The 24247-nt window shown below is 39.8% G+C and overlaps 1 protein-coding gene across 5 annotated transcripts in view; it reads right to left on the bottom strand.

The window, feature by feature from the left end:
• Positions 1–9435: 9435 nt before the first annotated feature.
• The window catches only part of EML4 (EMAP like 4), a 149996-nt gene continuing 135184 nt past the window's right edge, over positions 9436–24247 (bottom strand). For all 5 annotated transcript variants that reach the window (XM_027641481.1, XM_027641479.1, XM_027641480.1 and 2 more), the window contains 6 exons: positions 24110–24198; positions 22834–22931; positions 18503–18590; positions 17224–17322; positions 12755–12885; positions 9436–12265 (listed from right to left, as the gene is read on the bottom strand). In XM_027641481.1, the coding sequence (XP_027497282.1) occupies positions 11801–12265; positions 12755–12885; positions 17224–17322; positions 18503–18590; positions 22834–22931; positions 24110–24198 (970 nt within the window). In that variant the 3' untranslated portion in view covers positions 9436–11800. The remainder of the gene's footprint in view (positions 12266–12754; positions 12886–17223; positions 17323–18502; positions 18591–22833; positions 22932–24109; positions 24199–24247) is intronic.

Below are 24247 nucleotides of genomic sequence, written 5' to 3'. Positions count from 1 at the left end.
ACAGCAGGTGCAACATGCTCTTTCACCATCTAAGATTCTGTCCCACATGCTGATATACCATGGAGAAACTTGTGCATCTTTGCAAGTAAGTATGTGTCATCATCACCACAACACCTATTTTTATAGGCTTTTAAACATAGTAAATAATATTTATCTTTTTATATACATATCCATAGATATCTATATCTATCTATCTATCTATACGGCAAGGCAGCACACCTCAGTTTTACAGAAGTGAGACCCCCTCATGTTACACACAGGGAAACTGAGACATGTGGGTAAAGCCCTTTGGCAAAGGCTTCCCCGTCAAGTTGGGAGCAGCACTCTGATGTCTCCCAACTCGACGGGGAAGCTTTTGCCAAAAAAACTCCATCCAAGGTGCCTCCCTCCAGCTACAGTGCTCCCCACTGGGGCTCCTGAGGTGCCATTTGCACAAGGTCAGCTGCCCTGTTTAAGCTGTGACTCCAGTTTAACATAAGGTCAGCTGCCCACCCAGGGCTCTGGTTTAAGAGACCACTCTCCATTGAGAAGCTGATGTCCCAACCATGGACCTTTGAACTCAATCCAGCAACCAACAAGGAGTCCCCTGTTACAAAACTGTGCAGACAAAACAAAGAGACTGAGCCCAAATTCCCTGCTTGATACCCTCTGGTGGAATCCTCTTTGGGATATTGCATTTGAACTGCTCCAAGTGAAATGCAATGCTCAGCTGTAAAATATTTTCTTTTTGGCAGCTCACAATCTTGTTCCAGAGGCACATGTGAAATACATTCCTGGGTAATCTTGGAGCGAAGTGGGCCAGATGGTAGCAGTCAGATGTGACCCAATTCTTCTTAAGCTCTCATATTTTCATAAATGTGTGCTTAAAAGCCTCATGCTTCTCTCCCACAACATATATATATCTCAGCCCCTTTTCTTGAGGCAGTTGCAGGCACATACAAAGCTGTCACCTTCTGGCACCCTGTGTCTTGGGGATAAAGGAGCTGTAACACCTGTAATGGAACAAACCATCCCACTGCAGTTTTCATCCCATTTCCCATGGATCAAGGGGATATCAGGCAGCCTTCTGGTTTAAGGAGGGTGAGGGAGCGGAAATACTTTCTTCAGACTTTACTGAAGGGAAACAGATAAAAGAGGGTGGAAAAGGGAAACTGGTTAGATTTGTTATATCAGCTGGAGGGAACGGCTTTCAAAATGGCTGAGGGAATGGCTGTAGAGTATTCTAGCTTAGGGTTTAGACTTGTTTTTCTCAGAAAGACTTTAAAATGCCTGATTCTTGTTCAATTAAGCATGCGTGCTGGCCCTCCCCTGCTTCTAGAGGGTTTACTTTTTGTTCTTATTTTCTTTCCACTGTCTAGCACAGGGCATCTGAGTCATATCCCTGGTGTCTAAATATTTCAACATTCACTGCAGTATTGTGGAGCTCAGGGTAAGCCCATGTGGCTATCACTGTAAAACTCAGCACCAGAGGAGGACCACCTCCAAGAGCAAGGGAAGGAAAAGCCCTGCCAGCCCAGATGGCAGCTGGAGCTGACCAGTGTCAAAACAGGGGTAGGATGGTCCTGGCCCTACTTTGTGCAGGACTCCTCAGCCAGCTCAGAGCAGTTTTAGGATGCTGGGTCTGATTTCACATGTATACTCTCCATAAAACTACATTTTTCAGTGTTTTTTCTCTTACAAAAAGCTTATTAGTACTCGGTCATCACTATCTTGCATAATCATGATCCCTACAGAAAAATAGACCAAATAATTCACCAACTTATCAGTCTTTCCCAGCTGAGAAGAAGCATAATGAGAGTTGCCTGTTAAAATGGTTTTTCTCCCCAACAAAAGAGTTCAGCAAAGGATTAATAATACATGCCTCCCTTCAATGGCCTTGGCTAGAAATTTTAAAGGTGCATCAATCATATTAAGAAGAAAACAAAACTGATGTTCAGCAGATGTCTACAGCCTGCCATGGCAAGCGTGCCTTTGGATGGTCTGTGCCTGGATTTTGCATTTGATAGAAAATGGGATGTCAGCAACCAGAGCTCATACATACCTTTTCCTGTGCCCTGTAGCCTTGCACCAGCATGGTCCTCTCTCCTGGGGTTCCCCTGCACAACCAGCAGCACGACCATCACACTCCAGCCTGGTTGGAGCTTGTGCATGGACTTCTGGACATCTCACTTAATTTAGAAGGTCTACTCTTCCTCCTCCAGTGGAAAAGCTGAATGGAAGCAACTTGTTCATTAGAAGCATATTATATAAAGAAAATTTCAAACCAATACACACATTTGGTTCCCTATTGTGGATGATCAATTTGAATTTAGCTTCCGAGGCAGAGTTCAGCCTCCCTGATGGTGGCTGGGTGCAGCTGCTCACTGTGGAAGGGCTCACATACACACTGCACACGCAGAAGCCAACTTTGGCAGCAAGAAGTGCAACCCAAGGATCCAACACCTGCATCTCATCAGTGTCACGGGTTTTCACTGTCTGCAAGGAAGAGGTAACTGGAGTTGTTTAGCCTGGAGAAGAGAAAGCTCAGTGGGGACCTGATCATTCTCTACAATCGCTCTCTAAGTTGGGAGGTGCGAATATCTTTCCACCCAGGCAGATTTTCACCTTCTGGTAAAACAGATAGCAACACAGCCAGTTACCCATCCAGCTCCAATCTGTACTGAGCTTGTGGTCAGAGATGAATTAGGGGCACTATAGCACAACTGGAAAAACAGGCCTGACCATTGCTAAAAAACACAATATCCAGGATCAGATACGTAAAGGTAACCTGTATAGCATGTATCATGGGTGGGATATTCAGGGGAAAAGTGGAAGAATAAGTTCAAAAGCTTAAGCTTGACTATGTGATTCTTCAATAGGAATGTGCTTCCTTTAAGGGCAGTGGTCAAATTAACCACTATTAGTTACTGTATGTTAAGGAAAATGCTAATGTAGAGCCACAGAATACCTGAGGGAGGAAAGATATTCAAAACCTGCTTGAATAAAGAAGGAAAATAATGAAATCCAAGTGTCCCATAGAGTGTAGGGAAGGGCAAGGGTATGATTTCCGAGGAATAGAGGGCTTGTATCTACATACTGACCCCACAAGTTCTTAATAGAATAATATCCCCAGATTAATGTGAGGAAAATCCTTTAGTAAAGTCTGCTTTGCAACAGGTTTTGACAAAACATTGCACAGCATACTTCTTTTCTCTACTAGAATATAAAGGACCTTATTAAAAGATCAAATTCTTGTAGTTTAGAGAATGAGAATCTCAAACCCGCCATCTGGCCTGTAATGCACGGTACTGGTGAGGACACTCCTTTGCTAAGAAAAGTAAGACGATCCATCCATACAAATCCCATTTTACAGCTTTCCCCCTTCTTTCAAATTACTCAGGAAACATGACTATTTCCTAGAACACATCCACTGCTGAACTAACCCAACTCCCCCTGCCAGTGTTTGTAAACCACTTGTCTGTTATAATTAAGAAAATCCAGTGGTGCAAACCCCTCTTTTTTTATGTCAGTCATATGAGAGCATGTATTGCTCTCCCATAATCAACTCTCAGAGTCACTTTTCCACTTCAAACTTAAGTTTGTAACCATGACTATTTGTTAGCGTCAGATTAAAATTTGCTGAAATTTCCATATTCATGATAAGAAGGTGAGGATCTTTTTCCAACAAATGTCAACAAAAAGCCAGAAGTTCACTTGGACTTACAGGTCAGGAGGCAATAAATTATATTAATTTATATACATACATATATGGGCAGTGTTTGATGCACGCGAGTCAAGGAGAAAGAAGTATAAACATTACTCAGCCAAAGCAACTAAAGGCAAACAAGTCTTAATCATCATGCTTACATATCAGCGGTAAAAATGGTGTGCCTGTACTGCACTTGGGTTTTAGTTGGCACTACTGTTTTGATTGGCTTTTTCTCAGAACCATATTCAGTAACTATGGAGCCTCCCTGCTGTAACATTTAATCAAACTATCAGCTGTAGCTGGATTGATTTTGGATCACTGGACATTGATTTTGGATCACCCAATGGTGGGTTTTACAGCTGTTTAAGTGCAGCTCTGTCATGAAAATGACTCTGAACTGAAACCCCTTGAGAACTACTTGGAACAAACCTCCTGAAGGGCCTTTGAAAATTTGAAAGACCAAGGGAAAACAAACAAATCAGGTTAAGGTTAAAAAAGAGTTGCATGCTGGGCTGATTAAAAACTTGCTTATTCCTTTGCACACATGATACTCATTGCCTCTGTTTCACGTACTTTCCATTAAATACATATTTTACAGTGATGTGGCACATCAGATGTGCAGCAAGACCATGTGCACAGAGCACAGCAACCCCAGGCCAAGCTCTCTGCACACACAGCTTCATGCAGATGCATCCAGCCTGAAACTTGTGAACCAATTCCCATGATTTTCAGCGAGACAAGTCTTCAATTCAGCAAAAAGCCGGACTGTCAAGTAAGCCATTTATGGCAGCTTTCCCCATCTGCAGCCACTCCCCCCTACACAAAAAATCCCTTTCTGCTATTTGCTGTAGATTTATGATTTGTTCCCAAAGGGTGATTCTGGGGAGATAGTGCTTGCAGTGGGAGTTATTATAGTTGGCAAGAATTCAGAACCCAAAATCAGGATACAGGCCCTCATCCTTTTCTTGTAGCACAGCTAAACCAGAATGTCTATCATGCTATCTGTGACAGTAAAATCTGTGACATTGGTCAGGCTCCAAAGAGATGGAAGGAAATTAGGAATAAACTTTCCACTCAAACCTGTGTCAGCCTTTGTGCAAATGTGTCCCTTTGCTCATTTCCAGTCAAACAAATTTAAATCTGTGGAAGAATGAAGGAAAAAAAGTAAAATCAAAATAGTAAATGAGAACACTGCATACAAAATCCTCTTCCCATCTTTCCAAGAAATTTATGGATTGCAATTGCCTGTGTGCTGCTGCTAAGCTGCAAATACTCCAGGAGAAAGTAATCCAAGGAAAATGAAACTGCTGCAGGAACACCACATGGGTTGGCAATGATGATGTGCCATTCAGCAAGGCTCATCAAAGAAGGGTGACCTTGACAGTGCTGGAAATAACCTGGAATGTCATCCTATTCTTAAGAGGGGGAAAACCATTTTGAAACATTATGTATAATTTAATGAAATGTTTCAGAGCAAGAAGTCTACTCAGGAAAAGGTGTTTCAGAGGCACAACCCTAGGAAGGCCTGGAACAGCAACTTGGAAAATAATTATTCAAGGAGTTTGGTTTTGCTGTTTTTTGTTTTTGGTTGTTTGGTTGGTTATTTTTTCCCTCCCTAGAGAATTATTGAGACTAATACAAAAGACTCCAATATAAGCAGAAATTTTATGAACACACACACAAAATACAACGTAAGCAGATCCATATGGTCCTGGCAAAGGGTGGAATGGACATCTGTCCTGAAAAATCCCTCCTAGGTATGCTTTTTTGAAAGCTTAAAATGCTTCACATCTGTTTCCCTCACAACTGGCAGAAAATCCACAGAACTGTAGATCTCCTGATTTGTGAATCAATCTAAAAAATTCATTACAACTTTTGACATAAGAAACCCAGCTTCACATGCTCAATTGACATTTAATTTTCTGTTTGCCAAACTTGGGGCAAATGGGATCCTTTCAAGAGCCCTGTCTACACAATAGCCATTTCACATTAAACAGTCATGGAAAATCCCTGTTTAGCATTAGCAACGGAGGACATGTGTGTCTGGACAAGACGCTGACTGCACCCTCTCAATTCTCTGTTGTCGAGTTCTTCAAGTTAAAATTCTAATCAACACAATGCTGCAAACAAGATTTTCCACAGAAAGTCTGCCCAGGGTAGAATCTGCAGCATCACTCGGAAAGAAGAGCGCCCATCCATAGAAGGGGTGCTCCTCAAACCCACCTCTGGACCAGAAGAACTGTAGTAACAGCAAGTTTGGCACACAGTGAGCTCCTCTGTGCATGCACTACACAGCTCTGTTTGTTCCCTCTTCTTTCGCTGTCCGATGGAAAACTTTTTACCTGCTTTGCTAAAGCCAAAAGCTTTACTGTATTTTTGTTTGCTTGTGGGTTTCTTTCGTTTTTCCTGAGCTATGAGGTGAGCCTCCAGGCCCCCCTGATGCAGCAGTTAGCACTAAGTTTGTTCCAAATTCCTTTTACCTAGGAATACATAGCTTTATAAGTTCCCTGTTCTGTTGTCAGTGTCTCCCCAACACCAGAGACACTCACTGATAGAGTACAAAATGCTAGGGATTTTTATACTTACATACTAGATACCATTGGAAGTTGTATCCCTTGTCTGATGCAGACAGCTTATGACTTTCCTTTTCTATGATTTTTCTTGTATGCAGTTACAGGTCTGTAGAAAATGTGAATGGACTTAAGAGAGACTAAAAGGAATAAATTATTGACAGCGTAAGGACTCATTTCTGATAGAGCTGTGGGAGGGAGAAAAAAGGGGGGACACGCACACATGGACACTAACTGGAATGACAAGACAGCACACTTAAAGGAAGCCAAGATTAATTCTAAAGCAGTACTAAAAGAAAATGTCACTTCCCGCTTGTAGCCTGGGAGGGCAGCGACTTATGCAGGATGAAGAGCCTTGTGCTGTGCGACAAAGAGGATTCAGAGCAAGGTCAACTGGCAAAACAAGCAATGAACAATAGAAACATCACATAGCTGAAACATCCTGCAGTGGGGAACAGAGCTCTCTGGAGCACTTGTTTGGCTCACCATACAAAAGCATGTTCTAGAAACAGAAACTTAAAGGCATTTATCGAAAAAGAAAGCTGGGACAACGTAACTGATAATAATTCAGACAGCCTTTAAGAACTTAGAGAAAGTGGGGTTTTGTACAAAGAACCAACAAAGTGCAGTGGTTATCTGAGAGCAAAAATAATGTGACACATGCAGAGGTACACAGCAGAGGACCTTGACAGAGATCACTTGGCTGGTGAGAGCTGGGAAGCATCCAGAGGTCCACTTCTGAAAAGTATACTGGGCTATAAAACCCACCATTTAAATCACAAGGACATACATATCCCTTAAAGAGTTTTTAAACTGTTTATAGATTCAAGTGTCTTAGTAGAACCTTTTTGAAGAAAGCTGTTTTCCATAATTGTTTGTTAATAATAAAAAACCAGCCAAAACCTCCATAAACTTGCTTTCTCAAAACTTACCTTTTAACCACCCAGTACATCCAACAGAAGTAGAAGCTTTTACAGGCTTTAACTTACAGTCAAAACCTAGTAAAGGGAAATCTGTGGTGTGTGGTGAGGAACCAATGCAGGAAACACTGCCCTGCTAAAAACACTATTCCACCATTGCACCTCCTCTCCCAGTCCTCTTGCCTTGCCATCCTGCTGGGAACACGTTTTATTCTGCGCTCCTAAACCTGATTAATTCACTGTGAAGTCATCCACTTCTCTCTTTCAAACAAACAAGCCTAGAGCAGCCAAATCCATTTGATGCTTGCATATATGTATATGTACACAAAGCCACACCATGCACGCTAAATATATTAAAATGTGTACATTGGCTGGTCTTCTAAATGGTATAATCCTACTGTAAGCAGTTTTTCATTCTCAGTTGATTAAAGTATTAGTACATAAAACATCTGTCAGAAATAAAGATTAGGCAATGAACTTGTTCAGGAGGAGGCAAACATGCAGCACAAATATTGCTCAAGTAAAATCCACCTCATGTAATATTAACCCTTTCACTGCCAGGAGCCAACATTATATTGGTATGAGGCTGCAGAAAGGAGAATTTTATGTTTGTTTGGCTTGGTCATGCTTAAATTTCACAAGGACATTCTACTTATTTTATTCCAATTCAACTGAAATACTGCACTTAACTGAAGGAAATATAAGGGGGTGTAATATATCTTACGGGTTGAAGCACAAAGTAGTAAATACATCATATTGTTCTGTGTAGACTGCAATCAATATAACAATCAAAATTTAATTTTTGCTTTATTTTCAGAGACATTCTGAATCTATGTTTTTTTAGGGATGATTAAAAAAAACTGAGAGGCTGGAACTTGACATGCATCATATGCAAAAACTAGTTCTTATTATTTATAATGAGAATTACAGCAAGATCAAACCTAAGAAATGCTTGATTCATCACTACCCATCCACATCCCCAGCCTGTTCCTCACCTATCCTGCAACTTTGATGGGAAAAAATCCCCAGGGTATGTGGTCATATCCTTAAAAGTGCCCTTTATATGTAAAACCCAGTATCATTTTGCATGATATGCACCCTACATGGACACATACTCCAAGAATCCACAAGCATAGCATTTCATAACTTTCCAGTATTTTACTGCACAACTATACGAACATTTTAATACAGACTTTGAATTTAAGTTTTCGATTGTGTAAAACGGGAGGCTGTTATAATTTTACGCCTTCAGTGGAGCTTCCACCCTGAACTTCAGCTCCACCTAACAAATACCATCACTGCAGCTTCATGAGCTGACAGCAGATGCTGCTGTCCCCAGATAAGAAAGTGGGCACTCAGAAGCCCTACCCCACCCACATCACAAATGAGGACTCACAGAAGACCAGCTTACCCACTCCTCAAAAAGGCCTTACTGAGAATCCCTGAAGAGGTAGCAAAAGCCTTGATCTGGATTTGGAGAGAAAGAGCCTAGAAAAGGACAGCACTGCACAGCTGGAGGTGTGCTGGGAACAGCACAGCATGACCTTAGGACATCTATTTCTGCTCACGTTGGAACAGCAGCATTCTCCTGACAATTTGGTGCAAAGAAGAGTCATTGAGGTTTCCAATGATGGTTTTTGTTTGTTTTTCCCTTAAGTGAGAATAAACATGAGGTATTTGTCTATCCTGCAGGTTTCTTTTCTCTCTACCCCACCCTGCCCTTTTGTGAAGGACAGAAACCAGATGCAAGAAATGCAAATGACCCAAAGCCATTAAAAAGACAGAATCTCTCACAAGGAATATATTCAGCATATTGTGACCTTCTGCAAGTGGACAGAGACTATCAGTAATGTGGAAACATTGTGGTATTTAATACATTATATGTAAAATAAGCTTGTACTTTTCTCATGACTTCCAGAAGAAAGCTTCTGGGCACAACCCTGGAAGGTAGACTGCACTTTGCATCAGGACAAAAACCTATTCATAACACTCTGGCACTTATGAATTAGCTACAGGAGGATAATGCTAGTAGGAGATTAATGAAAAATAAAAAAGGGAAATGTCATAAAACTTTTGAGAAGCAAATAAGATTCATGATGCTGAACTAACTTATTTTTAGGTGGCCTGGGAGGTTATCAAAAAAGCACACGTTAAAAGGTTCTTCCAAAATCACAGACCCAGACATTGCAATTGTGATGGCAGCATCCACTTTATAACAGAAACAACCAGAACAGATACAGAGAAAGACACTGTAATATTTCATTTTGATTATTTTATTTTTTTTAATCTTCAAAGTTTTCTGCCTTGAGACAGGAATGCATGATAGATAGAAATGGCTCAAACATCTTCACATGAAACACTCTTAATCATAATTCATTCACAATTATTTTTCTAAAACATCTACAGTTACATAATCCCACCCATTTCCATCCATTATCACAGATTTAATTGTTAAACAGTAGTTGCCAGCAATTGAAAGCTGTAAGGCTTTTTGCATATTAGTAGAGTCTTCTGAACTACAAACACAAGAATATCACAACTATAACTCTCACTTTACATGGCAACCCCAGGTGACAGATGTTCCAAATAGAAATGTGTTGCTTATGTGGAGTTCATAAAAGTGACAGAGAGCTCTCTGTGCCTCATTAGCTCTACAATCCTTTCTCCTTTACTAAGATTATTTTCTAAACCTACAGCATATTCCTCATTTGTAACCAAGAATTTTGATGAGCTGACCTTTATCTTCCACTGCTATTTGGCAAATTTGCAAGTCAGGCATACTAGAGCTCTCCAGTAAAACTCTATGTACAGAGCACAGTTTAAACAGATGGGTTGCTTGGAATCCATATCTCCCTCCATCTGAAGGGAACTACTTTGAGGTTCTCTGGAACTGTTGTAAACAAGAGGATATTTTTTTTATATATATATGTGTGTATATATATATTTATATATTTTATATATAAATGTTCTAAATGTCCTTTGGGAGTCCATTTGTTTTTATCTTTCCAAACGATGACTAAATACCTGATCTGTAGCATTTCTCCTGAGAAGATACTAGTAAGGGAATGACAGTTTTGATGCACTTTGGAATGGCACAATCACGTAAACGCTTGCACAATTAAGACTTATGAACTCATCCAAAGTTTCTAAACATGATATTCTAACTAAGAACTAAAATACCAGCACAATGCAGCAAGTTAGAAAAGAAAATTCTATGTAATCAAAATATAAACAAGTACATAGGAAATGGATATCTGCCAGTAAATCTATACCTTTTTTTAAAGTAGGAAATGTATGCACTTAAGAAAAAAAATGTAGCTATCTGACAAACTTCGTAAAAAAAAAAGTACTTTCCAAATGCATAACAAATGCCAAGATATCCCGTAACTGGCCAGGTATAGCCACATGAGAGCTGCATGGCTTAGAGCAACCTAGGGAGGGGTGGAGTGGAAATAAAAATCACAAAAATAATAGATCAGCAAGTCTAGGGAAAAAAAAAAAATCACATCATCATCATCTAAATTACTGTATGCTTATATCACAACTGCTAAGGGAGCCAGGGGAAAAAATAAAAAGTACAGACTGCAGTTCAATGATTCTTAGAGTTACCTCTAAAAACTCAGAAGAAAAAATTATCAGCTTAATATACTAATCCTAAGCACCAATTTAATAATTTAAGTTAACTGTATTTATATTTCTCCTACTAGGGATGGAGCAAGTTTTGCTTGAAGGCTTGAAGTTTAACTCTGGAGCCCATCTGACTTTTGTGTTCTTGTCATGCTTCCTCTACTGCTCACATCAAAGTCACTGTAAAGATTCTCTCAAGTTTCCAACTCTCTAGGCAAGCAATTCTTTGAAGAGACAATTACATCCTATAGTTTAAATCAACTTTCAGGTCACGAAAAGTGAAATATGCCAGTATTTGGTTAGTCTGCTATTAAATAGTCTGTGAAAATGGAACAGCTGACACCGTTCCTTGACAGGATTTGCCTTAGAATTAGCAGCACCCAGGGCAGACCAACTACAAACACATTCAGACTCCACAAGGAATTAGTAGTGTTAGAAAATTGCATATGTGTTAGATCAAGAAGGCATCGCCATACACGTGGCATTGTTACATTATTTTTCCTCTATTTTTTTCATTAAGAAAAAACAAAGGAAAACAGCCCCACAAAGAGCTTTTTGGTTGTTTGTTTCATTCTGTTTGTCTTTGCACCTGGAAAAAGCAGTACAGGACTCCCCAGCTGGAACAGCTCAGCACTTCCCATCAGCTTAGTTCTTTCAGAAAGCACTTTCACATAGTTAAGGTGGTCTACTCCAGCTAATTCTCAGAGCTAACCTTTTTTCCAGTATGTATTTCATGCTACTTCCTGACAGCGATTTCAGAACTGAAATGGATCTATGGTAATGTCCACTACTAACTGTGACCAGATCTTGACACAGACCATCAAGCCAGGCCCTTGGGATGGTTCCACACATTGAACTGAAGCTCAGACTAAAAATCTCACTGAAACTCAAAATCTGGAGTGGTCATGAATCTCAGCTAGTCTTCCCTATTTGAACCCTCACCCTGTAATGAAAGCACGCACACCAAGGGAAAATAACCGCCTGAGCTGGGAGCATTAAGACACCGGTGAGTTATCTTGCTGCTCTTCAGTGACTGTGGACTCGCTGTGCTCCTCGCTCAGCTCATTGGAGGGCTCTTCGTAGCTCGGCTCGGCAGGATCCAGGCTGCTCCCCTCACTTTGCTCCTCACTCTGCTCTTCGCTGGCCTCCGCAGACTGCTCCAAGTTGCTCTCCAAAGAAACCGGAGAGCTGCCAGTTACACTTTCATTTTGGTTCATTTCATTAAAAGGCTGTGGGAGATGTGCAGGAGACTGCACAGCATTTTCACTGGCAGGGATGGGCACTTTGGTTGCACCGATATCTATGACAATGTCATTCTGCGGTAGAGTTACCTTCTCTACAAGTTTCCATTGAATAATACTCATGTCTTTCCCTCCAGTTGAAACCAAGTGACCATCGCTATGAGTGAAGCTGACATTTGTCACATGACTACTGTGAGCACTGTATTTGTGACTTGGAGCCTATTGAAAACAAGCAGACAGATAAATCACATATTGACTAGAAAAGCACACGATACGGAAATTTAAAACTACCAGTATTTTTGCTTAGCCCTTTCAAGAGAGATCTTAATTCTCAAAAGAGGAAAGAATTATATTTATATTATGTTTTTGCTGCAATACATCAACTCTTAAGGTCTGTAACTTGGGACAGATGTAGATCTTTATGCAAAAAGTAATGAACCTAATACTAAGGCCAGCAAATACAAAGCGTCAAGCTCTGCTCCAGAATTTAAGGATAACTATTGCCATTTCACTTTTAGGTATATTGTTTTGCATTTATAATATTTTATACTTCCTATTTTCTATATAAATTTAATGGGGGTTCTTGGATATAAATGAGGTATTTGGCTGCCAGGTTCCAAAACAACTATGCTGGAAGCAGGTGTCTGGCAAGGAAAGCTTCACACAATGTAAACAAGCACATGGACTAGACTGGTCTAGACTACTTACCTTTGGCTTGGAACAGGGATACTGAAAGAGATGGACCTTACAGAAATCATCAGCAACTGCTATCACTTTTCGGTTATGGGATCTGACAAGGGCATTTATGTCTGTTCCATCTGATCCTTCAGGCCAAACTCCTAGGAAAGAGTACAGCAGATATTCAGTCACGGTAGTTTTAGAAACAAATTAACAGACAATTCATAAACAAAAATAAAATCTACAAAGCTGTGAGAAAAGACGAGCTTAACAAAAGGTGAGATAGAAATTCAACTGGAAAATGGAATGTGCACGGTATTAAATATCATAAATATTTTGCTAGTCTAATGCTGCTCCCCCACCCCCAGTTCTCCCAAACCCTCAGTCTCAGCCAGGATAATATCTCAGGCTTAACATTCGTGTCCTCTTCAAAACCTCAGTCTTGTTTAAAGCTTAAGTTTGCTGCTAAAACTGGTAACTCTTAACACTTTCATTCATGCACAGACATTTTAAAAGTAACAGTGATGCTGACACATGGGACAAATACATGTACTGTACATTATGGTTTTGTTGGTTTCTTCTGTTTCAATTGGTTTGGCTTCTTTTATTTTAAATCTTAGTACTTGTGTGATTCAAAGGAGACAATTGATTGATGATACTCTGCACAGAAATCCATCCTGCATGGGTTTCATAGATATAAGTTCTGTCAAGTGCTTAAGTACAATTCAATATGCTTTTAACCAAAAAGAATGACACAGATATGTCTAGACAAAAGAATAACATTTCCTGGATGAATAGCACTGAGCAAATTGGGGATGGGGGAGGCTCTAGTTTTAACAAAAAATAAAGACCTTGGAGATTCCCATAACAAAACAGACGATTCACATCTGCAAGGAAAGCTGAACAAAAGGTAAGCAAGGGGTTATAAGATACCAAAGTACCATATTTTTAAGCTCAGACTTAAGTTTCTAATTAGGTTCAGGAGTTAGGAGGAATTTTCCCCTCCTTGAATTTCACACCCACTCCAAAAAACTGTGTGTCTGATTGACTGAGAGGTATACTGATTATCAGATATGAAAATATCTTCTTCCTCCATTACAGTCACTGACTTCAGTAAAATAAAACACATGTGCTGTCTACTGCTTTATACAGTACAAAAAGCCAAATCAGAATTGCCTTATCTTTTTCAAACTCCCACACTATATATTCTTGTTTTTATCTAAAAAGACAACAGTTAAAAAAAAGTTGTTTTTTTCCATTCTTCAGCGGGTGGAGTAAGAACTTAATTTTCTCTGAAGAATACAAAGGCAGCTTGTTAAACTTGTTACAATGTCAGTAAGATACACTGTAGGTAATTTACTAAATAAAGACATGAAGTGCTAAGGAAAGTATTCAGAAACATTTTAGTGTTCTCATATCAGTGAAATCAAACTGGAAAATATACACTATTTAAGAATTTTCAAGTAGCTCCACATGAATGAATTTTAGATTTCCTCTGGCTTTCTGTATATAAAATACTGTCAACAGGTGGGAATAATAAACGAAGTTCAACTTCCTGAAGCTTCAGCTACCACCTTAGGCAGACTGAGACAAACAGCTCTTCTACCGACTCTTCTTTTTAATTTCTTCTTCTTTTTAATTTAAGATTAAAATTACAAATACTCAAGACTGCATCTCTTATTAAACATCTTTTGTGTTTGCAAAGTCCTTTAGCAGCTCTAAATATAAGGCCACCTTTTTTCTTAAGACAGCAGAATTCACTTTCAATGCATCACACAAACATGGAAAAAAACAAGACATTAATATGACTGAGGTTTTAGTTCTCAATATAGCTGTAAAAATAACAAAACTCCCAAAATATTATTATGAGGCATGACAACAGCACTTCAATTTCCATAAATTCTGCTAAACAGCATTAAGCCTCTCAAAAGAATCTGCTCAGAAAAAAGTGTGGGAAACGTGCAGTAACCCAGAGAGTGACTTCAATTGCTTGGGGTGTAGAGTGATGATACTGCTGAGCCAATAGTAATATCAACTGCCAAAAAGGAGCAATGCTGTTTTCATCCAAACCATGCATTTCTGTCCTTTTTCTTCTGCTGACAACAGTGTAATGCCTGAGCCTATGGCACACTATCCACAGAGCTGAACTGTAAAACACATACCCCATAAACCCAAATCCCATAAACTTAACCCTCTCTCCTGAGTGTCAGTGAGCAGTCCCTAGCTTGCTTGGATCCCTGAGCCAGCTGACCCCTCGGGTCAAAGCCAGACTAGCAAATATATGCTAGGTTGGCTTAGCTGTACTGTCTGATTTAATGGGAAAATACTTGCCTTTGTCTGAGACAGAGCCATTATTTTAAGATTCTGTAAAGGGTGTCAGACTAGCAGACAGTATAAAATTAGGGCATGATGAATCTTGGCTAGGAAGTTTAAATATATTCTGTTCTTCCCCAGAATAACATCACATTATCTGCTTTATCTACTTCATTCCCAGGTCCTCTGGCACACTGAAGATTTTGAGAGCAGTTGAGACTACTTAAACTTAATCCAGAGTGGTTAAAGTTTATATTAATCCAAAAGGGCATGCAGACAAGATCAAAAGACTTTTCCACTTTTTAAAAACTAAAAGTAAAAGGGTTTCTCAAAACAGGGATTATGGGAGCTGCTTATGTCCACAGCCTGGCCCCAGTCGCTAGTAGCTTCTATCTAACAGCTGTTAAAGAGACAAAGCGAATGGTCCAGATGTGAAACCAAACTCTTTCTGCGCTCCCACATCTCACCTCCTTAGGTCAGGAGTAAAGGACACTTCTGGGAAAGCCCTGGGATTCAGAGAGCTGCTCCCCTTATTCTGTCTGCTCTGCCACCAAATGTAGTGGTAGAAGTTCAGTAGCAACAGAGCTTGCTATCTCCATGTTTCTGGTAGATTTAAGTACTCTGCATAAAATTTAAAATGCTTCAGCTCCAAGTCTATTCCAGAAGGAATATGCAGTCCTTACAAAGTGTTTTCCTTGCTCCTGGAGAAAGACATCATATTAGCATGAGAGTTTTGGTTTTCACTTTCTGTATCATCTCCCGAATCTTCTAATACTCCATTCTAAAAAAAGCTTTTGTGCTGCACTATTATTTCAGTCACAGTAGCAAAGACAGTGAGGAAATGACTACTGTGCTCCAATTCCTTGTTAGCCTAAGCCCAAATGCACAGAGCATCAGAAGGATACAGCCATCCATTTCCAACTTCACCCAGACAGACTGAATAAAAACAAACACATACACAACCTGGTTCACAGCTCTCAGGATTATGGAAACCAATATTTTCATCAAACGAGCAATAAGCAACAGTATTCAGCTCCAGAAAGAGCATGCTTCTGTTTATTTCTGTTACCTACTTCAAGCTCCGAAGAACTCGGAAATATTTATGCAGTCTAGCAACTCATCATCTTCCTTCTCTGATCCCTCTATTTTCCCTATTCTGTTTCAGATCTTTGTTACCAAAAAAGGAAATCATGTCTGGTTATTAAGCACCAAATGCCCTCCACCCAACCAATATGCTACACAAGAGTGTCAGTGTTAGCCCACACACCAACTTCAATCCTTTAAGGCTACTTGCTCATTAAGGATGTGGCAGCCCTTAAACATGCATGACAGCTACAGAAAGCATTCAAACTCACTTGATTTTCTTCTATCCTGCATATAAACTGGTATTAAAAGTTGAACTTCTAGCAGCTGTGAAAAGATTTGCACACCTAACCCTCACCTCTAAAGAATTTGTTGATTTACCTGCTTTTGATATTTCCACCAACACGAAGGACAGAGGCAAGTATTTGATCTCAGTGGTGGAAGAGAGACATTCAACACCCTGCTCATACAACTTCACTGAGAGGTTGAACCGTACTTTTAAACCCATCACAGAGAGGTTCCTTATTTATGGCCAAAAGAGCTGTCATAAGCAAAAGCAGTTTGAACTGTACTATTAAAAGCAGATCTGTCAGCTTTGTAAAGTGGTTTTGTGCATTTTAAAAATAAACTACTTGGCAAAATATCTGTTTAATCTGTAAAGCATCTTTGTTCTTTCAAACAGTGTATATTACTCACCTTTGACTACAGGTATCAAAGTACTGTCATGATTTTAATTTATGGACTATAACCTACACTCACACCTTCTTGTTCCTATCCAAAAACAAGGTAAGCAAAGGAGAATGCACATGTGCTATATGAGCACTTTAAAATATAAGCTTTCTGCGTCTAAAAATGGTAGCCTGAAATGACAGTAGAAAAGTCAAATCTCAGACTTCCAAGAACTAAACAGAAACCAATTGCACGTTGTCTGTAGAACATCCGGTGCTCTTTATTTCAGACAAATATTGTGGTCAGTCTCTTTGGTCTGTGATCTCAGCACCATCCCTAATAATCATTAACAGTGTACCTCTAATGACAAACTGAAGCAAACAAAAACACAAGCACAGCATGGATAGCTTAAAAGCAAGTTAAACAGTGCTTACCAAACACCTGGAAGCCTAGTACACAAGTATATGTTGTCCAATCTATATCCTTACAGTCAGAACGATTCCTGATTAGCTTACAGCCACTTGGAATGTCCCCTGTAAAAAAAAGTGAATGATGAATTAAGCAATGCAAAATTTTATTTACATACGTGCTCTCTGAAGATGCTAATACAGTAAATAAATGCATCTTAAAACCAATCTGCAATTACATTGTAGAGGCAAAGACAGACCAGTACGTTTATGAAATTCTAGACACTTGAAGCTTTACTTGGTTTTTATGAGTCATATTTACTTCTCATTTCCCTCTTCTGATAGCATAACCTCCCTGCAGCTTGAGTACCCTGCTACCAACTCAATAAAATGCTTTAATAAAAGTCTGTAATATAATAATTTCTTCCTCCTACCAGCTCCACTGATGTGCTAAAATTCAGTCATTCAGGAAGTTCTGCTTTTAAAACAGTGAGCAACTACTGACAGAGAAACCTCAGAGTGCTTTTCAACTTTTAACTAGGAAAGATTGTCCATCTTGTAATACACTAGGCCACTACTAATGGATCACAGCTCTTTTCTTCCCTATACATGAAATTAAAGCACCAACATGTCCTTTTGATAGATTGCACTATCTAGATTTGAAACTTAAGTGTGACAGGCAGAAAAAGCATGTTAAAGTGAGAGATATTTAAACTACTGGCTATTCTTGCCTGTACAGGGAAAAAACTGCAGTCCTCTTGGATCTAGTTAAAAGTTGTAAGAAGACAAGAATACAAAACACAATTTAAAAACAGACTGATATGCACTACTCAAGTTGCATTTCTGACATAGCCATTATATATTAAATTCATATTTTTGTATATTAAAAAAAAGACAAACCCAAAAACATTATTTCCACTAACTTATTAAAGTAGCAATATTGCTTTGCTTAGTTTTCAACACCACCAGCCAAGATAAGTTTCAAACGAGAAACCCCAGAACTGTGGCACAGACCCACTAACTGGTCTTGTTGACATCAATTAGACAACTGTATATATTATTTTCAATCTACAGAACTTTGGGCCAACATCAAAATGTTTATGACCTTGTAAAGAAGTAAGTTGTATTTGGCATTGCCATTAGGTAATACACAGCTCTGAATAACATCAAGATATCAGGTTACACAAGTTCAAATTGGTCCCTTTGTCAGTAAGCATTTTGTACAGCCCTGATCAAACATATTTTTCTAAATATTCTGACAGTTTATACATCTTTCTGTTTCCAGTCTATTTAATTTCATACTTACAGTACAGTATTTCATAGTCTCCTGAGTTTGACATTATATACTTGTTGTCCGGGGACCAGTCAAGGTGTGTAATATAGCTGGAATGTCCCTGGAGAAGAATGCAGTAACAGCAGTGTGAAACACCTACTTTAGTGGAAAGCGAAGCAGAAGTTGCACCCACAGATGGGACAGGTAACAGCAAAAAAAAAAAAAAAAAAAATCACCTCCCCACCCACCCCAGGTCTGCTGCAATTCACTTGTGTTGTTTTAAAGGCTCCTTCCTTACTCACAGCGCCACAATCACTAACAGCTAAACAAATGCAGGCCTCTCCCACTCTTCCCTTGTAAATCGTGTCCCTCTTGGACTCCAGAATGATTTACTGCTAGAAGGCATTATGCTAAAATATGGATTAACTCAAAATTTATATGTGAATTAGGAACATACGCACTGTTACTAATTGAGAAAAGCAAGTAACTTGCATGGGATCATTTTTAGAGCCCAACAAAAAAGTGACAGAACTCTTATTTCTCTATCCATTTAAAAAAACTTCCATTAAATGCTCACCCTAAAAACCTAGGATACCTTGGTTAATAACCACAACGTAAAAAGTACAAGATCATGACCTGGTGTTACAAGAATACTCTTCTAAGCTTTCTGAAAGTTTCTGCTGTGCTTCTTGCACTGCACACATGTTAGTGCCAGCTTTGAAAGCTGTCCTGACTATAGGCACGGGGTCATCTATATTAAGAATCAAAACCCTCTGGTCTAGTTGCTTAGTTATTACCATCAAGAGCACACTGAGGGCTAAACACCCATCTGGGGTTTTGAGGGAGAAGATAAATGCAGCTGGTCAGAATATTTTTCCTGTGCACAGAGTTTTTTGATGGTAGCAATAATAAAAATAACAACAACAACAAAAATAATAATAATAAAGCTATGAAAGGCTCCAGAAAAGCCAAAAATTTGTATAAGGTAGGAATAATTTATTTCCTGTAGAGGAAAGGGTAGGAAATTAATAAAAGTGACATCCATGTCACTCTTTTCTTCCTCTACCCTTCCATTTCTTCTCACTGCTCCTCTTCCTCTTGTAAGTCCATCTATTTCCTCCCCTTCCTAGTCATTCTGCCAGGCAACAAAATGGCATTTTCTTGACTGATTCAAGTCAATTTATCTCCCTCTCTCAGGGGGCATTATGAGGATGGTGTCCCTCAGCCTGAATGGCCCAGGGTCTCATGGCCCAGTCTGCACTGGCCATTGCAGGGCCATGCAGAAGCACTGCACTGGCTGCCACGTCACCCACCACACCAACTGCTTCCACAGAGAACTCTAAGAGATGTCGATTGCTTCCAGAATTATATGTAGAAATACACCCATGTCCTGTCTCCTTGTTCCCAGGCCTCTGTGAGAGACTGCAAAAACATTTAGGAGAAAAGCTAGCCTTTATGATTTATTTACTTATGAACTAGTCTCTCCCTCAAGCAAAGGAACAGTGTACTGACATAACTGCTTTGCAGTCATGGGTGAGATATATGATACTGACTTGCAAACTTGGTATTAAACAAATAAAAAGTGTACAATTGGCTAGGATTTTTTCTCCCCCCTCCCCTTATTTTTCAAGTCTTCGAATTTGCAATTGAATTCCAACATGGAAAAGAATTGGTCAGTCATTTACTAAATCCTGCCAGACATTTGGCAGCTGTTAAAATTCCTGGGGGCTGCAGGGCAAGCAACAAAGCAATTGGCCAGGGGGCTCTAGGCTGCAAAATCACTTCAGGCAAGCGATCACCAAATGATGAACTGGAAAATAACATTGTTATCATATTTTCAATAGGAGGATCCTGTTTCCTATTAAAATCTTTCTTTGGTAGCTGCCCACTGATAAGGCAACATTTTACTCTCTCCTTTTCTGTACCTTTATATACAGTGAATGTAATGATTCATATTATCACTGGATAATAAAACTATCTTACTAAATGGAAACCCTCTCCTTCATTGGCAATGTTTATCTGTTGCAGACTTGAGTGGTTCAAGGTTCAAAATGCCCATAGCCTATAGGAGAGCCACACAAATCATTTCAGGTCAAGTCTAGTGCATTAAATACTTTGGTGTGGCTGCCTGCATGGCTTTCACTCCACAGCCCTCTCCGTAAATGCACAGCATTTGCTCCTCTTTTGCTAAGTTCTCTCTGATGTAAGGCAAACAGAGACAGCACTAGCCACCCAGGAACTGCTGACATGCTGGAAGTTCATATCCCAGCCCATACCTTCAAACTGCTGACTGCATAGCTGGAGCCCTCAAAAAACAGCTGTACTAGACAAAACGGTTGTTTAGGCTCATTTGAAATTCTGATCCCAGCCAGCACTATTCCCTCACTGTGGAAACAGCCTCACAGGTCACAGACTTGCCTCTCTAGCAGCAGCAGAATGCCTGGTTACGACTGAGAGGGGATTTAAACGTAACAGTGGGCATACAGCCCTCATGCACAAGCTAATGCTACTTCAGGAGATAAAATCCTTCTGAAAGTATTTGAGTAATGCATTCAAGCTGGAAGAAACAACTAGAAGTTGACTACCAGGAGGACTGAGTCATACTACTTGGAGGTCACCCGCAAGGCTACTGAATGACAGAATGCCAGAAGGATGCAGTGCCAGGAGAGTGCTCTGGGTCCCAAGCATGCCTGGGTGTCTCCCTGCTTAGCATCAAACTGGTATGGACCTGCCAGCATGCTGGCAGGAAGCAGAGGGGAGGCACAGGGTGCATGAAATCGGATCAGCAGCCTCACAGTTACATGTCACTGCCTTCTGCACAGGCTGGAGGGGTCAGGGGAGCTCAGCCCCGACAGAAACCAGCTTGCCAGTTTTGTCTTCTACATGCAGTCACTCAGACTAAAAAAAATGGGATAAAAGAAATCTCCTTTGAAGCCTTAACACTTCTGCCTGAGTATAACAATGGTCAATTTTCCCACCCTAATTTTTATAAACCCCTTTCCTGCCAAGGCAGAGGGACAGAGGGACATATAGATGATGGTTTAAGTTACAATATGCTCCCTCTTGACACATAATACATACGATATACAGAAATAAATGCTCATGCATCTTCAAAGAGCTCACAGAGACCTTGAAGTACACAGTCAGCTCAATATTATGTATGTTAGGATTAGCCATCTCTGAGATATTTTATATTCTATGGTTAAAAAAATAAGCGATGAGATGAAATGTTGTACTAAGGTGCAGTCATCCACTGCCATCCCCACTAGCCCCACTGGGACCCTGGTCTAAGCTCCCTGCAGGCTCAGCCTTTTTCCCATTGCCTGAGCTCCTGCGGAAGGCTGCAGATCCAGCTTCTCATCTCACAACCATTGTGGTATGGGGTAACCTCATCATCACCCTGCTCAGGGGCTGCAGCATACCCTGGCTCACCCCACACCACAATCTTGACATTGAGGAGTCCCCAGCACACTCACCACCCTTCCTGCCCAGCTGCATCCCATGGCAGCGCTGAGCCCGCCCTGCCACCCTGCACACTGCAGGGATGGAGCAAACCTACTGCTGCTGATTGCCCTGGCAGCCCTGTGCCCCCCACGGCAGTTGCACACAGGCTGCTCTGGACCCACATGCTCTAGCAGCATGTGTCACACTTCAAACGTGAACCTGATCTTATGATGTAATTTGCAAATCCCATTAAGTTTCACGTGTTCTTTTTGTAAATATTTCCACTAACCTAAAGAGATAGCTGAACTTAAGGCCAGAATGTTAGATAACCAAACACTTAAGGAAAAAATAGTGTACCTCTGTAGCACTGGGACAACCTCATCTAAGTGTAATGACTAATATAAATGCCACTACTTGTGCTACACTTAGATCTATTTATCCTGGGCCATATCCTTCGATTTCAAGTTTGGTAGTAACTATTACAGCTGAAAACAGTGTACATTCGCAGTCTCCAAAAGTACATGTTCTAACGGAATTCCACCACCATATGTTGGTTCAAGGAGTACTTTACCAATAGGGGGAAAATAACCCCAAACAAATGTAATATTTTCCTTGAAAGAGTTTCAGCATACAGGTGCAAGGCATTTCTCCATCTTACTGCTAATTTCCTTTTTCAGAGAAACAGGCAATGGTCTGATAAATTAGTCATATTTGATGCAAAAGTGATCACTGAAAACCAAGAGTTATGGTACCCATTAGACTGAAGTTCCAAATCAATCAAATGCTGAAAAAATCACTGTCAAACATTTAACTAAAAGGGAAAAGTATCAGTCTGGAAAGGGTTTCATTACTTAACCATCATAGTGTATGTATAACATCAAAATGCAAGAACTGATGATTATATGTGCTCCAAAACTTACATTGCATTTTCCATATCTGCTATACTTTCTTCCATTTTCTGTTACTACGTAGAGGTAAATGAAGTTGTCATGGGATCCAACTGCAAGTAAGGTGCCATCTACAACACAGAATATTTGATATAAATTAAAAGAATGTTTCTTTCTGAAATTTAATTATTTCAGACATCGCTAAGACAACAGTCTCAGTTAACCTACTGCTTATGAATTGTATTGAAGGATTCATAACTGTTTACATTATGCTGTTTTTCAGTCAGTAACTGTTTACTTTCTGAGTATGGTTTTTGGGCAAGTTCATTCATTTCTGCTTTTTTTAGAGTCAGTGTCCAATGGCCAGGATATAAATCCTCAGATTGCACTGGATTTCTGAAAGCTGTTGACAGGAGGCAGATTTGAGTTTTCTGCATCATAAAAATGCAGAACAGTATTTACTCTATGGACACCTTAACTTTGGAGGTGTGGACTGCATATAAATCATCACTAAATAATGTCTAAAGATGTGGGACATTCAAACATTATAAGCAGTTTTCTAATCTATATTGTCTCCATTTAAAAAAAGTACATGGACAAAAGCTGCCATGAATCATGATCGAACACCTCCAGTCTCAGTGAATATCAGTGATCTAAAATTGCTGTGCTTGGCATATGCAGCAGCAGCAGAGGAACATTTTGCTCACTGACATTCCATGTTAGCCAAAAGCAAACAAGAAAAAGATTTACAAGGGTGTTCTTCCATCCTGTTTTAACAGACAGAGGAGTCAGCCTCTGATGATTTTTCATGTCATGCCTGAAGAGGAGACTCAATACTGGCTTGGACTCCACGTAATCCCTTAGCAAATACTTGACAAATAGCTCTGACTGTCAGACAGACATGAGTTTAGTTTTATCGTTTTGCATTAATAAACCTGAAAACCAACTAAGGAGTATATTAAAATATCACTGAAATATTAAGCTTTTTACAGACTTTTCTGTTAACCTGTCAATTATGTAGTTAAGAACTATTATTTTTTCTTGGAGGAAAGCTAACATTTATTATGACAGTACAGTGTAACATGAAGGAAAGGTTGAGAAAGGCAATGGTAACTTTTGTAGTTACAAAACTCCAAGATGCAGCACACGCAAACAAACTTGTAAGCAAAATACACAGTTATATATTAAGTATCTGAAACAATTTTTTCAAAGCTGTGTCTTTTCTAGTGACTGGGGATTGGTTTAACATCATTTAACAGAACATATATGTGATTTATCAGAATTATTCTCCATGTACAAGTCTGCCTACCTACTGAGTAGCGCATCACTGAAAGCTGTTCATTGCCATCAGTGTGTATTGAAACCAGATCCCTTGTTTCTGCGTCCAAAACAAACCACCTAGAGAGAGGAGAATTCCAATGAGTATCACTTCCACTAAACAAAAAAA

This window comes from Corapipo altera, unplaced genomic scaffold (genome assembly GCF_003945725.1).
Source record: "Corapipo altera isolate COAL_440 unplaced genomic scaffold, ASM394572v1 48b, whole genome shotgun sequence".
Taxonomy (NCBI): Eukaryota; Metazoa; Chordata; class Aves; order Passeriformes; family Pipridae; genus Corapipo; species Corapipo altera.
The sequence above is the reverse complement of the archived record's forward strand: the minus strand, read 5'-3'. Positions and strand labels throughout refer to the sequence as shown.